This window comes from Leguminivora glycinivorella, chromosome 24, assembly GCF_023078275.1.
Source record: "Leguminivora glycinivorella isolate SPB_JAAS2020 chromosome 24, LegGlyc_1.1, whole genome shotgun sequence".
NCBI classification, from domain to species: domain Eukaryota; kingdom Metazoa; phylum Arthropoda; class Insecta; order Lepidoptera; family Tortricidae; genus Leguminivora; species Leguminivora glycinivorella.
In genome coordinates, this window is record NC_062994.1 from 10,550,694 (window position 1) to 10,571,125 (window position 20,432).

Consider the following 20,432-nt stretch of genomic DNA (forward strand, 5'->3'; position numbering starts at 1 on the left):
CATAGCATTATAAAGTAGAGCATCCTTCCCTCCTTCACGCATCACCTACGACACACAATATCCATACACTCACACATGCAACGGTTTAACAGGTGGGCACGCACACAGGTGTATGCATGGGTACAGGAGGTTTGAAAAAGGTGAGAAGCGATTTTTGAAAAAGGTGAGAACTGAGAAGCGAGAACCCCCGACGCAAAAACGACGGGATTTTATTAGTTTGACGTGTCTCTGTCTGTTTGTTTGTGTGTGTCTGTCTGTGGCATCCTCCCGCGAACGGATGAACCGATTTAGGCACGCCACAGACAGTCTTAAAAAAAGACTTATATGCAATCTGTCAGTTCAATCTGAAAATTATGTCAGTTTGAACTAGGGCTCCCGGTCGTGACCGTGTATCGTGAACACGTAGCCGTACGCACGTTGCCGTGATACACGGCAACGGATTTCTGGTTCGTTCGTCACGTGAAAATAAATCACGTGAAATTAGGGTACGTACGTTCGTAGATCCGTCCGTACGTACGTACGAATTCACGTGACACGCCCGTTCGGTCCGCCAGCGGCGTTTCATGAGAGAAGATAAGATCGGATGCAGTCTCTATAAGTTACGAATAAAAATGTAGGTATCGTGAGGTTATATCTTAATTACTTTTGAATTAAAATTTATATTCAATACTGCGGTTTTTCAAATATTAATATGTAAGTAATAAATAAATATAACCAAATAAACGATCCGGGGTTTCCGATAGGCTTAATTTAGAAGTGGTTATAAAAATACCAACGATATGGGTAGGTAACCTTTTGTAAGGGTAACTGCTAGATTTGGTAACCGTTTCAGATAAAGTTTCCTTCCAGTCATTTGAGTTTTTTACTCTATCCAAAGGTTTTCAACAGTTATAATTCTAAATTCGACTTATTATTAAATAACCACTGTTAGCATTGTCTCTACGCTACAACCGACGCTTCGAGTACAAATTCAAAAAATGCTTATACTTTCACTAAAATATTACTTTTATGTTTATTAAAATGGCACTATACCATGACTATACCTTATCCTTTGTTAAGCTTATCTGTTGAGTGGTTGTGGTTGAAAAATACCATGCGTTAACGTGGTAATATGGGCTTAACCGTGCACCGTGATACCCTTGAATCTGCTTATTATGTGTCTGCAATGTTCGTTGACAAAAACTCTCTAGTTACCCTCTGATTAATAAGATTTAATAGGAAGATAAGTATTCACGGTACCATTCAATTATTGATGCAAGGAGTAAGACATTTGTCAATTTAGTATAAAAATTAAGAATGTGACGATAGGATGACATCCACGGAAACGTAATTTTAACACATACCTAGTTAATAATTATGTTATACATTTTACGCGAACTTACTTAACTGTTATAGCCACTATTTAATTAGGTAATTAGTGTAATTACGTTATATAGTAATAAGATTGATGGTAGTAAAAAAAGTCTACTTTAAGAGGGTTCAAGGCGCAGGATTATCATTTTATTAAGATGTAAACACTGTTTTATGACTGATATATTGTTTCAAAAATAATAAATAGGCACTGCTTAATAAAGTGAGCTTCGTTATACTATTTACATGCAATAACTTTAAAATTATTTTTTCATGGTATTTAAACTTAGACCTTTGCTGCTTTCATTTACTTATTATGGATTACACCTATTTAAAAAATTGACTTACTCGTTTGATGTCGTAACAGTAACAGTAGATTTCAAATGAACTGACGTCAAATGCCTCGCGATAGATCCTGTAGTACCATGACGACACGGAAACTCATTGTTTGTCCGATACTTGCAGAGACTACATAAAGTTGAATCTCCGACTCTGGTGGCATATCTCCACATCAAACTTTTCTTCGTTGTTAAGAGTTTCAAACATTAACAGTAACAATACAAAAAATTAACAAAACAACAAGACAATAACTTTTAAATTCACCGCTAAAGTAAAATGTCAAGGCCTTCAAGTGTTGATCAACTGGGATCTTACAAGTGACAAATTGAAATAAACTAAAATTCTAAACTGCCTCATCCAGATTAAATAAAAAATCCTAAAATGTAAAAATAACACATCGCTCACTTCACTCAGCTTCACGTACAAAAGGCTGCTCGTAAATTTTACTGTCTTTATTACCACGTGGTGGAACTGCGCTTATTATTTGCAAAATACCACCACAGTAAGATAGCTGAGCTCGTTCGTCAAACAATACAGTGCTATAAAGGAATATACTATCTAAAAGTATTATTTAATGTACCGAAACTGATAAGAACTGCAGCTGTCATTTTTTTTGTCTTAGCCGTGGCCCCGCGCACATGTGTGCATATTTTTTGCCTGGAGTATAATAGTCATCATAAACTTGCTCTTTTGTTCACCTACACTCCTGTTTGTCTTGTTTACATTTAAGATTACGTTATATGCTTACATAAGAGCAAGCTTAAATATTAATTAATTAAAGCCACTTGGTAGGTTTTCATTTTCATACATAATAAATGAAAGAATAAATGTGAAAACCTTAAGAATAACATAATAATGCTTGACCAGAAATATATGGCTAAGCGTCGTGTTGCTGAATTTCATCAGAACTATTGTCCCGGATCCGTAAGTTCACATTTTTGACACATTTGTTTTGAAGTACATATGTTGCGATGTGGCTAAGGCGTATCGTTTGCCAAATCTAACGATTAATTTCGAATTGGTTGAATCGATTAGGCCCTATGGACAAGGAGGCGCTTAAACAAATATACGATTTCTATCAACTTACTGAAATGTCATTTGAATCGAAATTACACGCTGCCACAGCACTAGTTTAAAAATAAAAATTAATGATAAATGGTTTAATAAGTAAATCTTGCGTTATAAATTAATATCGTAAAATACTTACTAACGAAGATCCGCAAAAATGTAACATGTTTTAGATTATGTTTAAAGTAAGGGAAATATTATTTTTCTACTCGTCGATTGTAATCTGTCAATTAGGACACCACAGACTAAACTATAAGTGCTAACTTTTCAGTGTTGGATACTCTATGGCAGTTCCGACTCAACTATAATAATATATGTACTTAATCTCATTATAGTTGACTTTAAGTTAACTGTAATAATTTCAAAAATAGAACATCATACAACTTATATACTAATTTGCGATACCTGGCAAATTTTTCTGCATCTGAAATACATTTTTTTTATTTGTGGCATTATCGGCCAATCAGAGACGGTTGTTACAAACAATTGGTTACTAGGTAATTCGATGTTGATACAACGGTGAACGACGCTATTAACATTAATTTAAACTTGCATGAATGATGATATTTCCGTCCATTGATGATGAAGATGATGACTCGTAGAAAAAGTATTGTATATAATAGTGATATAATTAAGTTTTTCACTCTCGTACCGTACTGTTAGGCCACTCAGCAAAGCTTCGTGGCCTAAACATGGTACTCGACTGAAAAGCTTTGTATTATATCGCGATTGTATAAAATACTATTTTAAGTACTTGATTTTTTTAACCATTATTACAGGATTTTACGTTTTGTGGACGCTGTCATGTGTGAAAAAGAGGTTCTTACACTTCTTACAGCTCTGGGACAATAGTTACTCCATACTATACTAAACTGTCACCACATACAGTTTTAAGTTAGTGTCAAGTATTTGAGGATTCTGACGGCACATGTCAAAAAATAAACAATATTAAGACGTAACGTAACACAGGTTGACATTTACCATACAGGTATATAGATAGTGTAAGGCATCGGACAGTTTGCTAGTTTTAATTTCAATAAAATCGGAAACAGAATAACGCCGTAAATCACTTAATCTTCTCTTATAAAATAAACTCCCGGGGAGCCGCGTCTGTCTGTGTGTTCGTGATAAACTCAAAAACTGAACGGGTTTTCATATGGTTTTCACTTATGAATAGAGTAATTCTTGAGGAAAGTTCAGGTATATAATTTGGTAAGTTTTGTTTTTGAAAGTTTGAACTGACAGGTACGTGCGTACAGGTAGGTACAAATATTTTTTAAGATTATGAATTTTAAGACTGTCTGTGATGTGCCTTAGATTTGGTTTGTTTCTGTTTGAAAGCTGAATTAGTCGGGAGTGTTCTTAGCCATGTTTCGAAAATCGGTAGTTAAATTAAACTATGTCGGGGCTTTTTTTTTAATTTTAATTTTGTGGTTAGGTTATTTTACCATGCTATAGGAAGTAGCGTGGATAGGAGGGATCAAGCGGTAAGAGCGTGCGACTTTCAATCCGGAGGTCGCGGGTTTGAACCCCGGCTTTTTGAAACTTAATATGTGCGACGTGTGGTGTGGTGGTGACGGGTTAAGAATTTCACCACCCCCTTTCTTCCCGTGGGTGTCGTAGAAGGCGACTATGAGATATGGGTTAAATTGTGGTGTGGGCGAGAGGCTGGCAACCTGTCACTGCAATGCCACAGTTTCGTTTTCTTTTAACCCCTTATTTGCCAAGAGTGGCCCTGAAGCTTTAGTAGTTTCATGTGCTCTGCCTACCCCTTTATGGGTTACAGGCGTGATTGTATGTTTATATGTTGTTATAATATGTGCGAAACGTCATTTAATATTTACGGGCCGCTCTTCGGTGAAGGAAAACCTGGATCCCAATAAGGCCTAGCTTAGTTACCCTTCGGGTTGGAAGGTCAGATGGCAATCGCTTTTGTAGAACTAGGGCTACGCCAAATCTTGGAATTAGATGTCAAAGCAGACCCCCGATGTAAGTTGGCAGCGATTTTACAGTCGCGCCGCTGCAATAATACATTAGGCAACAAGGGGCGGAAGTGCAATATTCTTACGCCCCGAGTTACACTAAATGTTTTTATCATACATACATAGGTACTAATTAATTGATTAAGAAATGGTTACTCTAAATATAACCATTAATTTAATCTTGCACCACATTTTAATAGATAATTTTTATTTGAATTATAAAATACCTGCACGTACTAAAATCCTGACAAAATTTACATCAGACTGTATATCTTATCACTACTGGACTAAAACATATACGTAATCGACAAACTTATCTTTGCAACTACATTTTAAAAACAAAATCTTATACCAATAGCATTACAGTTTAATTTCTAACGACACCACAGCATTCTACATTTTGTCACGTAAAGCACAGACCAGTATAACCTGATCTCCCTTCCCGCTCTAACTTACTATAAAAGTAGAGAGAAAAGGGCGATTTCTATACAATTTCACAGACCAAGTTCCAACGGTTACTCCTTGTTCCGATTTTGAAAATTCAATTTCGTATTCATACTTGTACCGCGGCGCGAAACGGACGTTTCCCGCGTAAAGTTTTGTTTTTAATTTTACTTTTTTTATTGTTCAGTTTTGGTGGCCAGTGTTTTTACTTTTTATAGTTTTAAGTGCAGTATTGGATTGTTTTTTTTATGTAAGTTTTTTGTGTTTTTGTAGTTAATAGTAAATTGCGTAAATTTTACGTTTGTTGCCTTTGGAGGTTGTAGGTGTTTAAGATTCACTATTGCATATAGCTATCGTGATAATTATATTATTGCGACATATTTAAACTTTTATTACCTAGTTTTTTATGTAAGGGTATTAATCTAAGTATTTATTTATTTAAAATCCATGTTTATTTACGGCTAAATAAACAGTTATGTAAACAAATTATTGCACAATAGATAATTATTAGCCAGAATTTTTCTTAAACATCCTTGAAATATTATATTATCCTCCTTGCGTTATCCCGGCATTTGCCACGGCTCATGGGAGCCTGGGGTCCGCTTTGACAACGAATCCCAAGATTTGGCGTAGGCGCTAGTTTTTACGAAAGCGACTGCCATCTGACCTTCCAACCCGAAGGGTAACTAGGCCTTATTGGAATTAGTCCGGTTTCCTCACGATGTTTTCCTTCACCGAAAAGCGACTGGCAAATATCAAATGACATTTCGTACATAAGTTCAGAAAAACTCATTGGTACGAGCCGGGTTCGAACCCGCGACCTCCGGATCGAAAGTCGCACGCTCTTACTTACGCCACCAGCGCTTCCTTGAAATATATAGAAAGTATAATAAAAAATGCCCTACCGAATCTATGTAACTCTTTATTACCTAGATAGCAGGTAGCTTACACTAAAGGACATATTTTATCTACAATTTTATCATATAAAATCATTGACTAACACAACAAAGATATACGTTATCTATCTTATCACGTACTATCACAAAGACAATGATAACACATCATTTTTAACATAATATGTATTTTATAAACAGCTAACTAAAGTATACAATTCTTTATACGGTTTTCTTAAATAAATAGTTACATAGGTACGTACACCTATGAATCATATAGCTTCACTTTTTATTTTATCATATAATAAATTTGTACTTATCTTGGCTAATTACAAATTTTGCGAAACAAAAATGACCTTCAGTGTCATATGAAAGTAATTAATTATAAAATTGAATCGCTTTCAGCTATTAAGGGCTGCCTAAATCGTCAGTTTTGATTATTTGGTCCATCCTATTCTTAACTTGCAATATGTTATATTATAATTTTCAATTCTATTAGCACCATCTAGCCTAGAATCAACCAAAGGTGTAGTACATTTCTCTTGGCGGTTTTTCTTAGACTTTATATGTCTATACGGAGTAATAGATATCTTTGCTCAAATGCTCAAATTGTAGGTAGGGCATAGCGAATGATATTCCGCTTTGTGTGGTAGGGCTCAACACACCGGATATCATCTCGCTCGAATCTAGAGCAGAGCTCAACTGGGGTAGTACGTAGACCGCGGCCAAATAGCACTAGACCCTACTCATAGTGTTGTGTTCCTGCCGGTGAGTAAGGCTGCCAGAGCTCAACGAGGGTGCGGTGTGCTGGTGACGGAAGGACCTGCGGAACTAATTGGTCCCGTCTATTGTCCTGAGTCGTCGGCGACCCGTACCCTTCTACGTTGGCAACGCGCATGTGACACTCCTTGAGTTGCAGGCGTCCATAGGTTACGGTGACCGCTATCCATCAGGCGGACCGTATGCTTGTTTGCCACCGACGTCGTATAAAAAAAATGCTTATTGCTAACTGTAACTTAGTAATTCTTCAAAGAACTTATCATAGTTTCGCAAGACATAATAATATATATAAAGATAAAACTATTAACTAACGAATACAAAGACCTGTCCATTTTTAAATTGCTAAGTACTTATTTGCTCAAGTGTTTAACTACATAGTAGAGAAGTGTGTCATTGTTTTGCGAAATGCATACATTATATTTATATATTACTAGTAGGCAAAAGATAAGAATCCAAGAACACGTTAAAATGGTTTACTGCGTTTATAATATTACACTGCGGTGTTTTTTCAACATATCTACGTAAATTAGGTATATATAACATATAATATACACCGTGTTTTTTTGTTTTCCGTTAAATTCGACACGTCGTTAGATTCATTATCAGGAACCATCGTATAAGTATATCAATTATAGTTAAATTCGCAAAAAAAGCAAAAAAGAGAGACTCTTAAGAATAACATTCAAGTTAGTGTCAAGTGATTGACGGCACATATCAAAACAAATAACATTAGGAAGCAATTATCTTTATTTTTTTAATAACTCGATAACCGCTAGTTTCTTAGAGAAATTAATTGTATTTAATGTAATGAATCTTCACTTAAAGTTAACAGAATTCAATAAGAACAGGGTGTATATTAGGTAGGTATTTTCGGTAATACCCCACCTGCTAGGTAAGGGGATGGAACAGTTGTTCGGTCGTTGGTTGACAGGTGCGTGCGTTGCACGCGTTCTAATTCCAAATTTGAAATTCGAAACGTGATTGGTTATTGGCAAAGAGAATCGAATATTGTACAGAATTAATGTCAAAGTAAAATGTACCTAGTCACAGTTAATGTCAAAGTAAAATGTACCTAGTCACAGTGCATAGACTGCCTTTTTGAGTGTGTAACAAAAAATCATATATTGTTATAGGGGCATTTTAAGAATTTGGGACCCCCCAATTAGTGTAAGTTAAGCATGAAATTTCAATAAAAATATTGTTTTTGTGTTAATAACATAAACTTTAAGCGATAATTTATATACAGAATGTGAAAAAAGTAAATTTTTATACAGATTATATTTCCGAGCTCATATAACCCGGCAACCTTCAAATCAAGAGTGAACAGGCATCTTCTGGGCGAGCTCACTCCATCGTAGGCCACGTCTTTGCTAGTCTGTGGCTAGTCTGTGGTCAAGAGGAAGCCCATTTATAAAAAAAAAAAAGACTATGCTTCATTATCGTCACAAAACTGACAGCGAGTTAATTTTTGTTAACAACTTACGCTAATTGGGGGGACCCAAATTCTGAAAATGCCAATAGGTGTCTTGTATATCTACATCTAGGTCATAAGACCAGTAACTTTTCCCACGGGGATGGTAAAGTTGACCTTTGGCGAGACCCTTATGGATACAGTCCAGCGGTTCCGCCTTTGCAACTTTGCTAAGTAATGCGCCGTTGCTTAAGTTTATTGAGTGTGACGATGGTGGCATGTTTTAGTAACTACTATCACATTAACACACAGATGTATGAATACACGGTGTATCTGTATATGTTTTTTTTTTAATTAGTATCAAATTGTAATTGACATTTCTATATAAAAATCATACTTGACGATCATAATATAAATTCGTATAGATTATGGTAGAATAATTTATAATGTAATTTAATATTATGAAATAAATAAATCTAAATCTAAATCATGAGGAAACTGAATAATATGCTAGTTTCTTACTAGTCAAATCAGCTTCTATTTAAGAACTGTCAAAACTATTTGCTAATATGGAATTAGGTACTATGAAATACTGAGGAGTGACGTCACGGTCAATTTATTTACTTTATATCTTTCTCTTTGACTTATTAAATAGAAATTATGTTTAAACATAACTACTGTCCATTTTTTTCTTCTAATTATGTGGTGCCTTATTTCGTGCAGTGCATAAAATATTTTTCCCCTCACTAACTCGGAAACACGTGTTTTGTCCTTTGATACCAGCGGGTAAAAACGCATTTTATCCACTAGTGGATAAAGTAATTTGACCTTGAATATAGTCAAATTTTCTGCTTTCAAATTGATAAAACTGGGTGAATCTAGTGATTAACATGATTTACCACCTATAGAACTACTGGAAGCCGTGATAAACGCGTTTTTTGCGTTGTACTTTCCTCGCTATAGAGAGGGGAAAAGTTTTGTGTTACACACGGATGCAAATGTATTTTACTTCTCGTGTGTTGAAAAACTCGCCAAGCTCAGGATTCTATTCTCGAACCACTCGCTTTGCTCGTGGTTCAACTATAGAATACTTTCGCTTGCTCGTTTTTCAATTCCACACTCGGCGTTAAAATAAAACTTTGCACCCTTGTATAACAAATAACTATTTTATGTGAAGATACATCCAATGTTTTTTTTTTTTGCCACATTTTGCTTAAACTTATACAGGGTGCCCGGTAATTAATGGACAACCTTTTAACCACCAAGAGGGCACCTTACACTGGTCCAGAAAATCGACTTTAAGGTTTAGTAAAAGTCGCCTGGTTTTCGAGATTTTCACACTTTTTAAAATTTTAATGGATATTAATGGACAACCTTTTAACCACCAAGAGGGCACCTTATACTGGTCCAGAAAATCGACTTTGAGGTTTAGTAAAAGTCGCCTAGTTTTCGAGATTTTCACACTTTTTAAAATTTTAGGTAGTATTAAAACCTGAGGTAGTATTTGAACCTTAATGTCGATTTTCTGGACCAGTATGAGGTGCCCTCTTGGTGGCTAAAAAGTTGTCCATTAAGTACCGGGCACCCGGTATATTTTTTTCTTTCTTTTAAACTATTCGGTTTCCTCATGTTACAGGGTGTATAATTTTAACATTCCAGGAATTAAATAATGGATTATCGGAAAGAGTTACCGTGAGCTACTAGGAAACTCAAGAAAATGGCGGAAAACGAGGGACCTGTCGTCGTGGACGACCTTCCGATCTCATTCCAGGTATAATTTTCTTACTACCTACCTACATACGTACAGACATACATATCGATACATGTATTTGATAGTTATAGATTTTGCCAAAAAGAATTCTTCATTAAAAATCGAAATAAGATGTCATATATTAAAGAAAAAAATGACGAGCACCACCAGTGGTGAAGGCCGGATTCGAACCGGCGTCTTTTAGCAATCCGGGCCAAACGCCATCACCCCTAGGCCACCTCGCGGTGTGGCGAATTTTTAATTTATATATACAGAGTGTAACAAAAATGGTGGTGATCCGTTTAAGGGCGTACTCAGTATCGTATTCTTATCAGGAAAAAGTAGAAGAAAATTTTTTTTTCGCTAAAAAAATTTTCACTTTTGTATGAGCCGGGCCGCGCGAATCGATCGAATCTCCATACAAAGATAAAAAAATTTTTGCGAAAAAAAATTTTTATCCTACTTTTTCCTGATGAGAATACGATACTGAATACGCCCTTAAACGGATCACCACCATTTTTGTTACACCCTGTAGTAGTGTGACTACATAAAAAACACAAATCAAAAATATTTGTTAAAACAATTTGATTTGTTCCCATAGTTGCGTAGAATTATTCATTGTTAAATTTTGCCAAAATAAGGGAAACCTTCAGAGGGTCATTTATACTGAAAAACGTCGTACGATACACGAAATTCAGTAATCAGTAATCAGTAATTCTTTATTGCTATCATATGTACATAAGTTGGTACATTTCAGTAGGTATAGCACAGCTATGAACCCTGTAAGGGCACTGCAAATATAATTTTTATTAAGCAGAAACGTCTGCTAACGATTCTAAACATTTTTATATTAAAGGAAAGAACAACACACAACAAAACAACAAGATGTAATAGTCTGTCGGTAGATGGCGCTAGACGTCACCCTAAGACGTGTGTACAAAAAGGAAAGGCATGGAAAGATTTGCGAAGTCCGGCGTGGCTTCCGTAGCTCAATTGGTAAGAGCATTGCACGGATTGCAAAAATGGTGCGGGTTCAAGTCCCGCCGGAAGCGTAAATTTTTCCATTTTTAACACGCTTTTATTAGGTCGTCGTGTATGTAACTAACTATGTAATGGAATCTGCGGAGGCTAATTTAACCATCTTCCAAGGATCGTAGCGTAATGAAAATTGGCAGCTATATGTAGTTCCGATGACAATACAATAATATGGTACTGTTGAGCTGATCTGATGATGGAGTCGGAAGATATGAACTGGAACTACATGATGGAACATCGTATCATAGCCGTTTTTGGGTTTCTTAGAAAAGTCTTGTAATGAACTTTGACTACTTACAATTAGGTTTCAAGGTCTGATGATGAAGCCGAAAGATATGAACTGGAACTACATGATGGAACATCGTATCATAGCTGTTTTTGGGTTTCTTAGAAAAGTCTTGTTATGAACTTTGACTACAATTAGGTTTCAAGGTCTGCTGATGGAGCCGGAAGATATGAACTGGAACTACATGATGGAACATCGTATCATAGCTGTTTTTGGGCTTCTTAGGAAAGTCTTGTAATGAACTTTGACTACAATTAGGTTTCAAGGTCTGATGATGGAGCCGGAAGATATGAGCTGGAACTACATGATGGAACATCGTATCATAGCTGTTTTTGGGCTTCTTAGAAAAGTCTTGTAATGAACTTTGACTACGATAAGGTTTCAAGGTCTGATGATGGAGCTGGAAGATATGAACTGGAACTACATGATGGAACATCGTATCATAGCTGTTTTTGGGCTTCTTAGAAAAGTCTTGTAATGAACTTTGACTACGATAAGGTTTCAAGGTCTGATGATGGAGCCGGAAGATATGAAATGGAACTACATGATGGAACATCGTATCATAGCTGTTTTTGGGCTTCTTAGAAAAGTCTTGTAATGAACTATGACTACGATTAGGTTTCAAGGCCTGATGATGGTGCCGGAAGATATGAACAGAAAAGGGGGGGCTCGTGGGGCGAAGCCCCCGCATAAAAGAAAGATCAACGTTGTATTTAAAACAAGTTGGGTTAGGGTTTTCTTGTTACCCTTAAGAGCAACGAAAAGGGGGCTCGGGGGCGAAGCCCCCCGCATGAAAGAAAGATCAACGTAGTATTTAGAATAAGTTGGGTTAGCGTTTTCTTGTGACCTTTAAGAGCAAACAAAGGGGGGCTCGGGGGGCGAAGCCCCCCGCATGAAAGAAAGATCAACGTAGTATTTAAGATAAGTTGGGTTAGCGTTTTCTTGTGACCTTTAGGAGCAAACAAAGGGGGGCTCGGGGGGCGAAGCCCCCCGCATGAAAGAAAGATCAACGTAGTATTTAAGATAAGTTGGGTTAGCGTTTTCTTGTGACCTTTGAGAGCAAACAAAGGGGGGCTCGGGGTGCGAAGCCCCCCGCATAAAAGAAAGATAAACGTTGTATTTAAAATAAGTTGGGTTAAGGTTTTCTTGTGATCCTTAAGAGTAAAGAAAAGGGGGCTCGGGGGCGAAGCCCCCCGCATGAAAGAAAGGTCAACGTAGTATTTAGAATAAGTTGGGTTAGCGTTTTCTTATGACCTTTCAGAGCAAACAAAGGGGGCTCGGGGGGCGAAGCCCCCCGCATAAAAGAAAGATCAACATTGTATTTAAAATAAGTTGGGTTAAGATTTTCTTGTGATCCTTAAGAGTAAAGAAAAGGGGGCTCGGGGGCGAAGCCCCCGCATGAAAGAAAGATCAACGTAGTATTTAGAAAAAGTTGGGTTAGCGTTTTCTTGTGACCTTTAGAGCAAACAAAGGGGGGCTCGGGGGCGAAGCCCCGCATGAAAGAAAGATCAACGTAGTAGTATTTAAGATAAGTTGGGTTAGCGTTTTCTTGTGACCTTTAAGAGCAAACAAGGGGGCTCGGGGGCGAAGCCCCCGCATGAAAGAAAGATCAACGTAGTATTTAGAATAAGTTGGGTTAGCGTTTTCTTGTGACCTTTAAGAGCAACCAAAGGGGGCTCGGGGGCGAAGCCCCCGCATGAAAGAAAGATCAACGTAGTATTTAAGATAAGTTGGGTTAGCGTTTTCTTGTGACCTTTAAGAGCAAACAAAGGGGGGCTCGGGGGGCGAAGCCCCCCGCATAAAAGAAAGATAAACGTTGTATTTAAAATAAGTTGGGTTAAGGTTTTCTTGTGATCCTTAAAGAGTAAAGAAAAGGGGGCTCGGGGGCGAAGCCCCCGCATGAAATAAAGATCAACGTAGTATTTAAGATAAGTTGGGTTAGCGTTTTCTTATGACCTTTAAGAGCAAACAAAGGGGGGCTCGGGGGGCGAAGCCCCCCGCATAAAAGAAAGATCAACGTAGTATTTAAAATAAGTTTGGTTAGGGTTTTCTTGTGACCCTTAAGAGTAACGAAAACCCCCGCATAAAAGAAAGATTAACGTAGTATTTAAAATAAGTTGGGTTAGCGTTTTCTTATGACCTTTCAGAGCAAACAAAGGGGGGCTCGGGGGGCGAAGCCCCCCGCATAAAAGAAAGATCAACGTTGTATTTAAAATAAGTTGGGTTAAGATTTTCTTGTGATCCTTAAGAGTAAAGAAAAGGGGGGCTCGGGGGCCGAAGCCCCCCGCATGAAAGAAAGATCAACGTTGTATTTAAAAAAAGTTGGGTTAAGGTTTTCTTGTGACCTTTAAGAGCAAACAAAGGGGGGCTCGGCGGGCGAAGCCCCCTGCATAAAAGAAAGATACGTTGTATTTAAAATAAGTTGGGTTACGGTTTTCTTGTGATCCTTAAGAGTAAAGAAAAGGGGGCTCGGGGGCGAAGCCCCCCATGAAAGAAAGATCAACGTAGTATTTAAGATAAGTTGGGTTAGCGTTTTCTTGTGACCTTTAAGAGCAAACAAAGGGGGGCTCGGGGGGAAGCCCCGCATGAAAGAAAGATCAACGTAGTATTTATAATAAGTTGGGTTAGCGTTTTCTTGTGACCTTTAAGAGCAAACATAGGGGGCTCGGGGGCGAAGCCCCCGCATGAAAGAAAAATCAACGTAGTATTTAAGATAAGTTGGGTTAGCGTTTTCTTGTGACCTTTAAGAGCAAACAAAGGGGGCTGGGGGGCGAAGCCCCTGCATAAAAGAAAGATCAACGTAGTATTTAAAATAAGTTTGGTTAGGGTTTTCTCGTGACCCTTAAGAGTAACGAAAAGGGGGGCTCGGGGGGCGAAGCCCCCCGCATAAAAGAAAGATTAACATAGTATTTCAAATAAGTTGGGTTAGCGTTTTCTTATGACCTTTCAGAGCAAACAAAGGGGGCTCGGGGGGCGAAGCCCCCCGCATAAAAGAAAGATCAACATTGTATTTAAAATAAGTTGGGTTAAGGTTTTCTTGTGACCTTTAAGAGCAAACAAAGGGGGCTCGGGGGGCGAAGCCCCCTGCATAAAAGAAAGATAAACGTTGTATTTAAAATAAGTTGGGTTAAGGTTTTCTTGTGATCCTTAAGAGTAAAGAAAAGGGGGCTCGGGGGCGAAGCCCCCGCATGAAAGAAAGATCAATGTAGTATTTAGAATAAGTTGGGTTAGCGTTTTCTTGTGACCTTTAAGAGCAAACAAAGGGGGGCTCGGGGGCGAAGCCCTCCGCATGAATGAAAGATCAACGTAGTATTTAAGATAAGTTGGGTTAGCGTTTTCTTGTGACCTTTAAGAGCAAACAAAGGGGGGCTCGGGGGCGAAGCCCCTGCATAAAAGAAAGATCAACGTAGTATTTAAAATAAGTTTGGTTAGGGTTTTCTTGTGACCCTTAAGAGTAACGAAAAGGGGGCTCGGGGGCGAAGCCCCCCATAAAAGAAAGATTAACATAGTATTTAAAATAAGTTGGGTTAGCGCTTTCTTGTGACCTTTCAGAGCAAACAAAGGGGGCTCGGGGGCGAAGCCCCCTCATAAAAGAAAGATCATCGTTGTATTTAAAATAAGTTGGGTAATGGTTTTCCTGTGACCCTCAAGAGCAAATAAAGGGGGGCTCGGCAAAAAAGAAATACTTAAATTTTGTTTGAATTAGTTGAAATGTGACAATATTTTTTTCTAATCGAGTCAAACAAAATCCCACTAGCTGAGAGCTTCAAAACAATGTATGGCGAAAGTATGTCTCTCTAATGTCTTCAAAAAGTCCGCAATGGCACATGTCTATATTGTCTATCTTTTACGGATAACTTACTAGGTATAAACATATTTATGATAATACCGTAATAAGAAGGTAGACTCTAGTTATTATTAAGTAGCAATTAGCAATAAGTACACGTTAAGCCACAAATGACATGTAAAATCCGCCTACTTGAAATAAATTTATGTATAAATGTTAAAAGTTATTCATTATTAATGACTAAAAAGTATAAAATAAATTAATAGTTTAAAAAACACTATAAAACACGCTTTTATAAATGCACGTAAAAGCCAAAAATAAATTATGGATCGTTCAAGTTGTCTCTATTTGTGAGCTGAAGTTTAAAAACTATGTGCTTTTAATTATAATATTTGATTGTAAAAGCGTGGGGCGCTGGAACAGGAAAGACTTTCTTGTAAACAAATACTAATCCGAACTTCCTGGCGAATGAAGTTGCATAAGAACATAACGTTTACATATGCCGCCTAAGGGTTACCAAAGAGAACCAAAGTTATCTCGTCCACGAACAAGAACTCTGCATCCTGTCACTGTAGACACTTTCCCCTTTTGTACTTTGATTACCGGAAAAAAGCGGCGTTCTAAGTGTCGGTGACTGTTGACTCTCCTCGCTACTAGCGCATATTTTGTCTGAGTTCGACAAACTGGTACTTTGAACACTGACTTTTAATTGATTTGACTGTTTAATGTAGAACCTACTAGTCATGCTGCAACTCCAGTTAGCGCGTCAATCTGTGTAACCTCCTTCCCGTAACATAGCATAATTTGATTTAGCAGCAAGTTATACAAAAAGTCTTGCCTGTTCCAGCGCCCCACGCTTTTACAATCAAATATTATAATTAAAAGCACATAGTTTTTAAACTTCAGCTCACAAATAGAGACAACTTGAACGATCCATAATTTATTTTTGGCTTTTACGTGCATTTATAAAAGCGTGTTTTATAGTGTTTTTTAAACTATTAATTTATTTCCTTTAATATAAAAACACTGCAAATATAGTTCATAACTCGTGTCGATTTAAAACACTCCCTTCGGTCGTGTTTTAATTTATCGCCACTCGTTTCGAACTTTCTTTTTTCCGCACTTGTATCGTAATGCACTATTGTCATCTTTTCTATAATCTAAATATGTGAGTATGCACGGAAAACGTCCCACTTTGTCGATTGCTATAAAGCCGCTCTGTCAGTTTATTCATATATAACCTAACCACAAAATTAAAATTTTGAAAAAACCCCCGACCGCGACATAGTGGACCGATTTTCATGAAACATGACTAAGAACACTCCCGACTAACTCAGTTTTCAGACAAAAAAAAAATCTAAATTAGTTCATCCGTTCGGGAGCTACGATGCCACAGACAGACACACACACAGACAGACAGACAAACAGACAGACAGACACGTCAAACTTATAACACCCCGTCGTTTTTGCGTCGGGGGTTAAAAAATACAAGTAAAGCTTTAACCTCGCCTTAATGGTAACCGACAAAGTGGGACGTTTTACTAAACACACTCACATATATTTAACAAAACAAACGAATTGATTGATTGATTAAGGCCTATTCTTCACCGGCCCATTTGGCGTTTTCTAGGAGAATTTCCCCAAGTAGGTACTTAATATAATAATTCGATTACACACGTAATCATGTAATCAATAATGAAATGATTACTGATAATTGTTCTGCAGTAGGAAATCCGATAGTTATACATTTGATCGTGTGTTTTATAAATTCTTCAACAAAAAACTTTATTAATGAACACAAGTCAAATTATAATCTATTGAAAATATTTCAACTTGTGCTGTCTTAAAGTAGTTTTTATATAAATTGAAATTCAGGCACCAGAGGACTTGGTCACTTTTTCTTTCATAAAACTTTACGTTTACGGTTTTTAATTTGTTCATTACTTTTTAATTTGTTCTATACTAGCTTTTGCCCGCAGCTTCGCTCGCGTTAGAAAGAGACAAAAAGTTGTCTATTTCACTCTCCATCCCTTCAACTATCTTCACTTATGGAAAAATCACGTCATAGGTGGCGCTTCGTACAATTCTTAGTATGAAGGTTGCTCCGTTTATCTGTATTTTTGACGTGATTTTTTAAGTGGAGATAGTTGAAGGGATGGATAGTGACAAAGGCTACTTTTGTCTCTTTCTAACGCGTGCGAAGCCGCGGGCAAAAGCTAGTCCTATATAAATAATCCTTGGTATAAATAAATAATAAATAAATAAATATTATAGGACATTCTTACACAGATTGACTGAGGCCAACGGTAAGCTCAAGAAGGCTTGTGTTGTGGGTACTCAGACAACGATATGTTTTTTTTTTTCATTAGCCTGTTGTAGTGTCCCACTGCTGGGCAAAGGCCTCCCCTCGCTTCTTCCACTCAACCCTGTCATGTGCGTAATTCTGCCAGCTTGGATAGAATGCGTTCAAGTCATCCCGCCATCTCTTTTTTGGTCTAAAGAACGATATGTATTTTTTTTAAATTCAAAACTGAATTAGTAAGTACCTAACACTTCATTAAAGCCTGTCTAACGTTCATTTTATCGCACTTCTGTACCGTGAGTCATCCTTTTAGCAAAGGGTATAATGTACAAAGTTTAAAATGGCGTAACGATTAAAAATCGTTCCGCTCTGATGCCCCGTTGGCTCACACCTGTGTCACCTGTGTGTACTAGCAAAGACATATTATAAAGCATGGGGGCCGATTTTTGAGTCTCACGCGTTCAGCACGCTCAGCTGAGTCGGGCATACTGCCAGGATACCGGGTTGGCAGTATCCAATGAGGATTACCTCCACCTCTGACAAAAAAAAAAAGTCTCACGCGTTCAAATTCAGAAAATTGTCACTGAAAATAATAGGCAATTCACCGTTTTCAACCGGTATTTTAGTGACAGTGAGACTCAAAAATCGACCCCGTAGCCGAATGGCATTTCTACGAAGCGAAACGAAAACGAAACGCCGCGAAAAGTAGTTTGGCTCTGTCGCGCCAATACGCACTAGCGATAGGGATAGATATCTACGAGCGTTTCGTTTCGTGAGCGTTTGTGCCATTCGGCTATGTACCTTGACCAGGGGGGTTACCATGACGTGCAGCCGTTCAGTTTAGGTTGAGAGAGAGGGACGGAGCTATGTAACTGCTATAGCGGTGTCCCTTTCTCTCAACCTAAACTGAACGTCTTTAGTACGTCATAGTAACCCCTCAGAAATATATGACTATTGTCAAGGGGGCGCTGTTATTATGATGTATGCGATAACAGTTCAGTATGAAGAAAATAGTTCTAATGAAATTCCGCAAGATGGCGCGTAGTCTTATATGTCTGGTCAGGCAGTCAGAAAAAAACCGGCCAAGAGCGTGTCGGGCCACGCTCAGTGTAGGGTTCCGTAGTTTTCCGTATTTTTCTCAAAAACTACTGAACCTATCAAGTTCAAAATAATTTTTCTAGAAAGTCTTTATAAAGTTCTACTTTTGTGATTTTTGTCATATTTTTTGAACATATGGTTCAAAAGTTAGAGGGGGGGGGGGGGGACTCACTTTTTTTCCTTTAGGAGCGATTATTTCCGAAAATATTAATATTATCAAAAAACGATTTTAGTAAACCCTTATTCATTTTTAAATACCTATCCAACAATATATCACACGTTGGGGTTGGAATGAAAGAAAATATCAGCCCCCACTTTACATGTAGGGGGGGTACCCTAATAAAACATTTTTTTCCATTTTTATTTTTGCACTTTGTTGGCGTGATTGATATACATATTGGTACCAAATTTCAGCTTTCTAGTACTAACGGTTACTGAGATTATCCGCGGACGGACGGACGGACGGACGGACGGACAGACAGACATGGCGAAACTATAAGGGTTCCTAGTTGACTACGGAACCCTAAAAACGTAGGTACCTCGGAACCATCGAGAGAAATGAACGGTCGCCTAGATGGCGCTACACCTTTGGTTGATTAAGGGCTAGATGGCGCTAAGGCTAACGCTATTAATATTACTTACTATTTGACCATTTTAACAATAAGTCCATGTTTTAACACATATTAAGTTAAGTATATGGGCCCATTTGTCAAAACAGGTTTAAAAGTTCCTGTGACGAGAGAAGGCTATTTGCAGATTTATTTAGGACTATATACATAATTATTATGTACTAGCTTTTTCAGGACGCTTAAACGAATATAAATTACAAAAAGATGTCACAAAAATTGAAATAAAACGTCACTGCTTCCACCCCCATTTTAGGTACCTTTTGGGAAGTGGTCTTCCGGGTTACAAACGGAACAAAATGTATAATTTACAGATATAATAACATAAAATGTAGCCTATACCACTCTCTATCCCTTCAACGACAACTATTATTTTATACTTTGACACAAAAACAGAGATGTTAAAATCACGTCAATGTGCGTCGCTGCCGTTTTGCTTCGTGAAAGATGGACAAACAAACAGACACATTGCACACTTTCCCATTTATAATATTAGTATGGATTATGTATAGGAATGTTAATTATTGCTGTAGATACTTCATAATTGTAATTTTGCACTTGCCCAGTTTCTATTTGTGATACCTAGCTTGTTATTGGTTCGTTGTTTTACTACTATTTTGTAACTTTAGCCACAGTATAATAAAGAGTACTATCGTACAGTATGGCCACTTCCGCTCCCCGCTGAAAGCGCCGCCCACCCCCTCTCGGTTACCTCACAGTTACCGCCTGTCAAAAATACGAACAGTCAACCTGTCATATGTCTCTCATACAAGCATGGTACGCGTTCACCTACACGAGCTTAGAATGTGTGCTAGGAACGCGCCTCTTTCATATATTTGATCGCCAGTGTCCGAGATGTGCTTTAGCTGTAAGTGTTTCTAATAAATGAATAACTACGGTTAACTAACCTTAGTAATCTCAAAACTAAGTAGTCACAAGAGGTCACACACTTACCTCATTTGTTCCTAGGATACGGTTAATCCATGCATCAGTGACGTCACATCCGGTCTATACAATATGGCGGCCATGGTCCAATTAGTTCACTATAGAGTATAGTTGTTTGAATGTACTGTTAATCTTTTATGAGTTAATTATTCGCGAACATATCGACGAATGAACTTAATTCGATTAATTATTAAAAAATCGTTAGTAGTGAATAAAACTTTTTCAATAATTCTATTCTTATACAAATTAAACTCGGAATTTTTAGATGGAATTTTCTTTTTATAATTGGGCTTATTTTTAAGTAAATATATTTATGCAGGGAACAAATCAAATTAT

The 20,432-nt window shown here is 37.5% G+C and overlaps 1 protein-coding gene and 1 non-coding gene across 5 annotated transcripts in view; both read left to right on the forward strand.

Annotated features, from left to right (window-relative positions):
- Positions 1-5,283: 5,283 nt before the first annotated feature.
- LOC125238764 overlaps positions 5,284-20,432 on the forward strand; it is a 40,753-nt gene continuing 25,604 nt past the window's right edge. The window contains exons 1-3 of one of the 4 annotated variants that reach the window (XM_048146197.1): positions 5,302-5,433; positions 7,907-7,911; positions 9,927-10,038. In XM_048146197.1, the coding sequence (XP_048002154.1) occupies positions 9,985-10,038 (54 nt within the window). In that variant the 5' untranslated portion in view covers positions 5,302-5,433; positions 7,907-7,911; positions 9,927-9,984. Of the gene's footprint in view, positions 5,434-7,906; positions 7,912-9,777; positions 9,784-9,926; positions 10,039-20,432 lie in introns of all 4 variants that reach the window. The other 3 variants (XM_048146198.1, XM_048146195.1, XM_048146194.1) reach the window with 3 other exon arrangements.
- Trnas-gga lies at positions 10,996-11,069 on the forward strand. The gene has a single exon. It is a non-coding gene; the product is annotated as a tRNA-Ser (tRNA).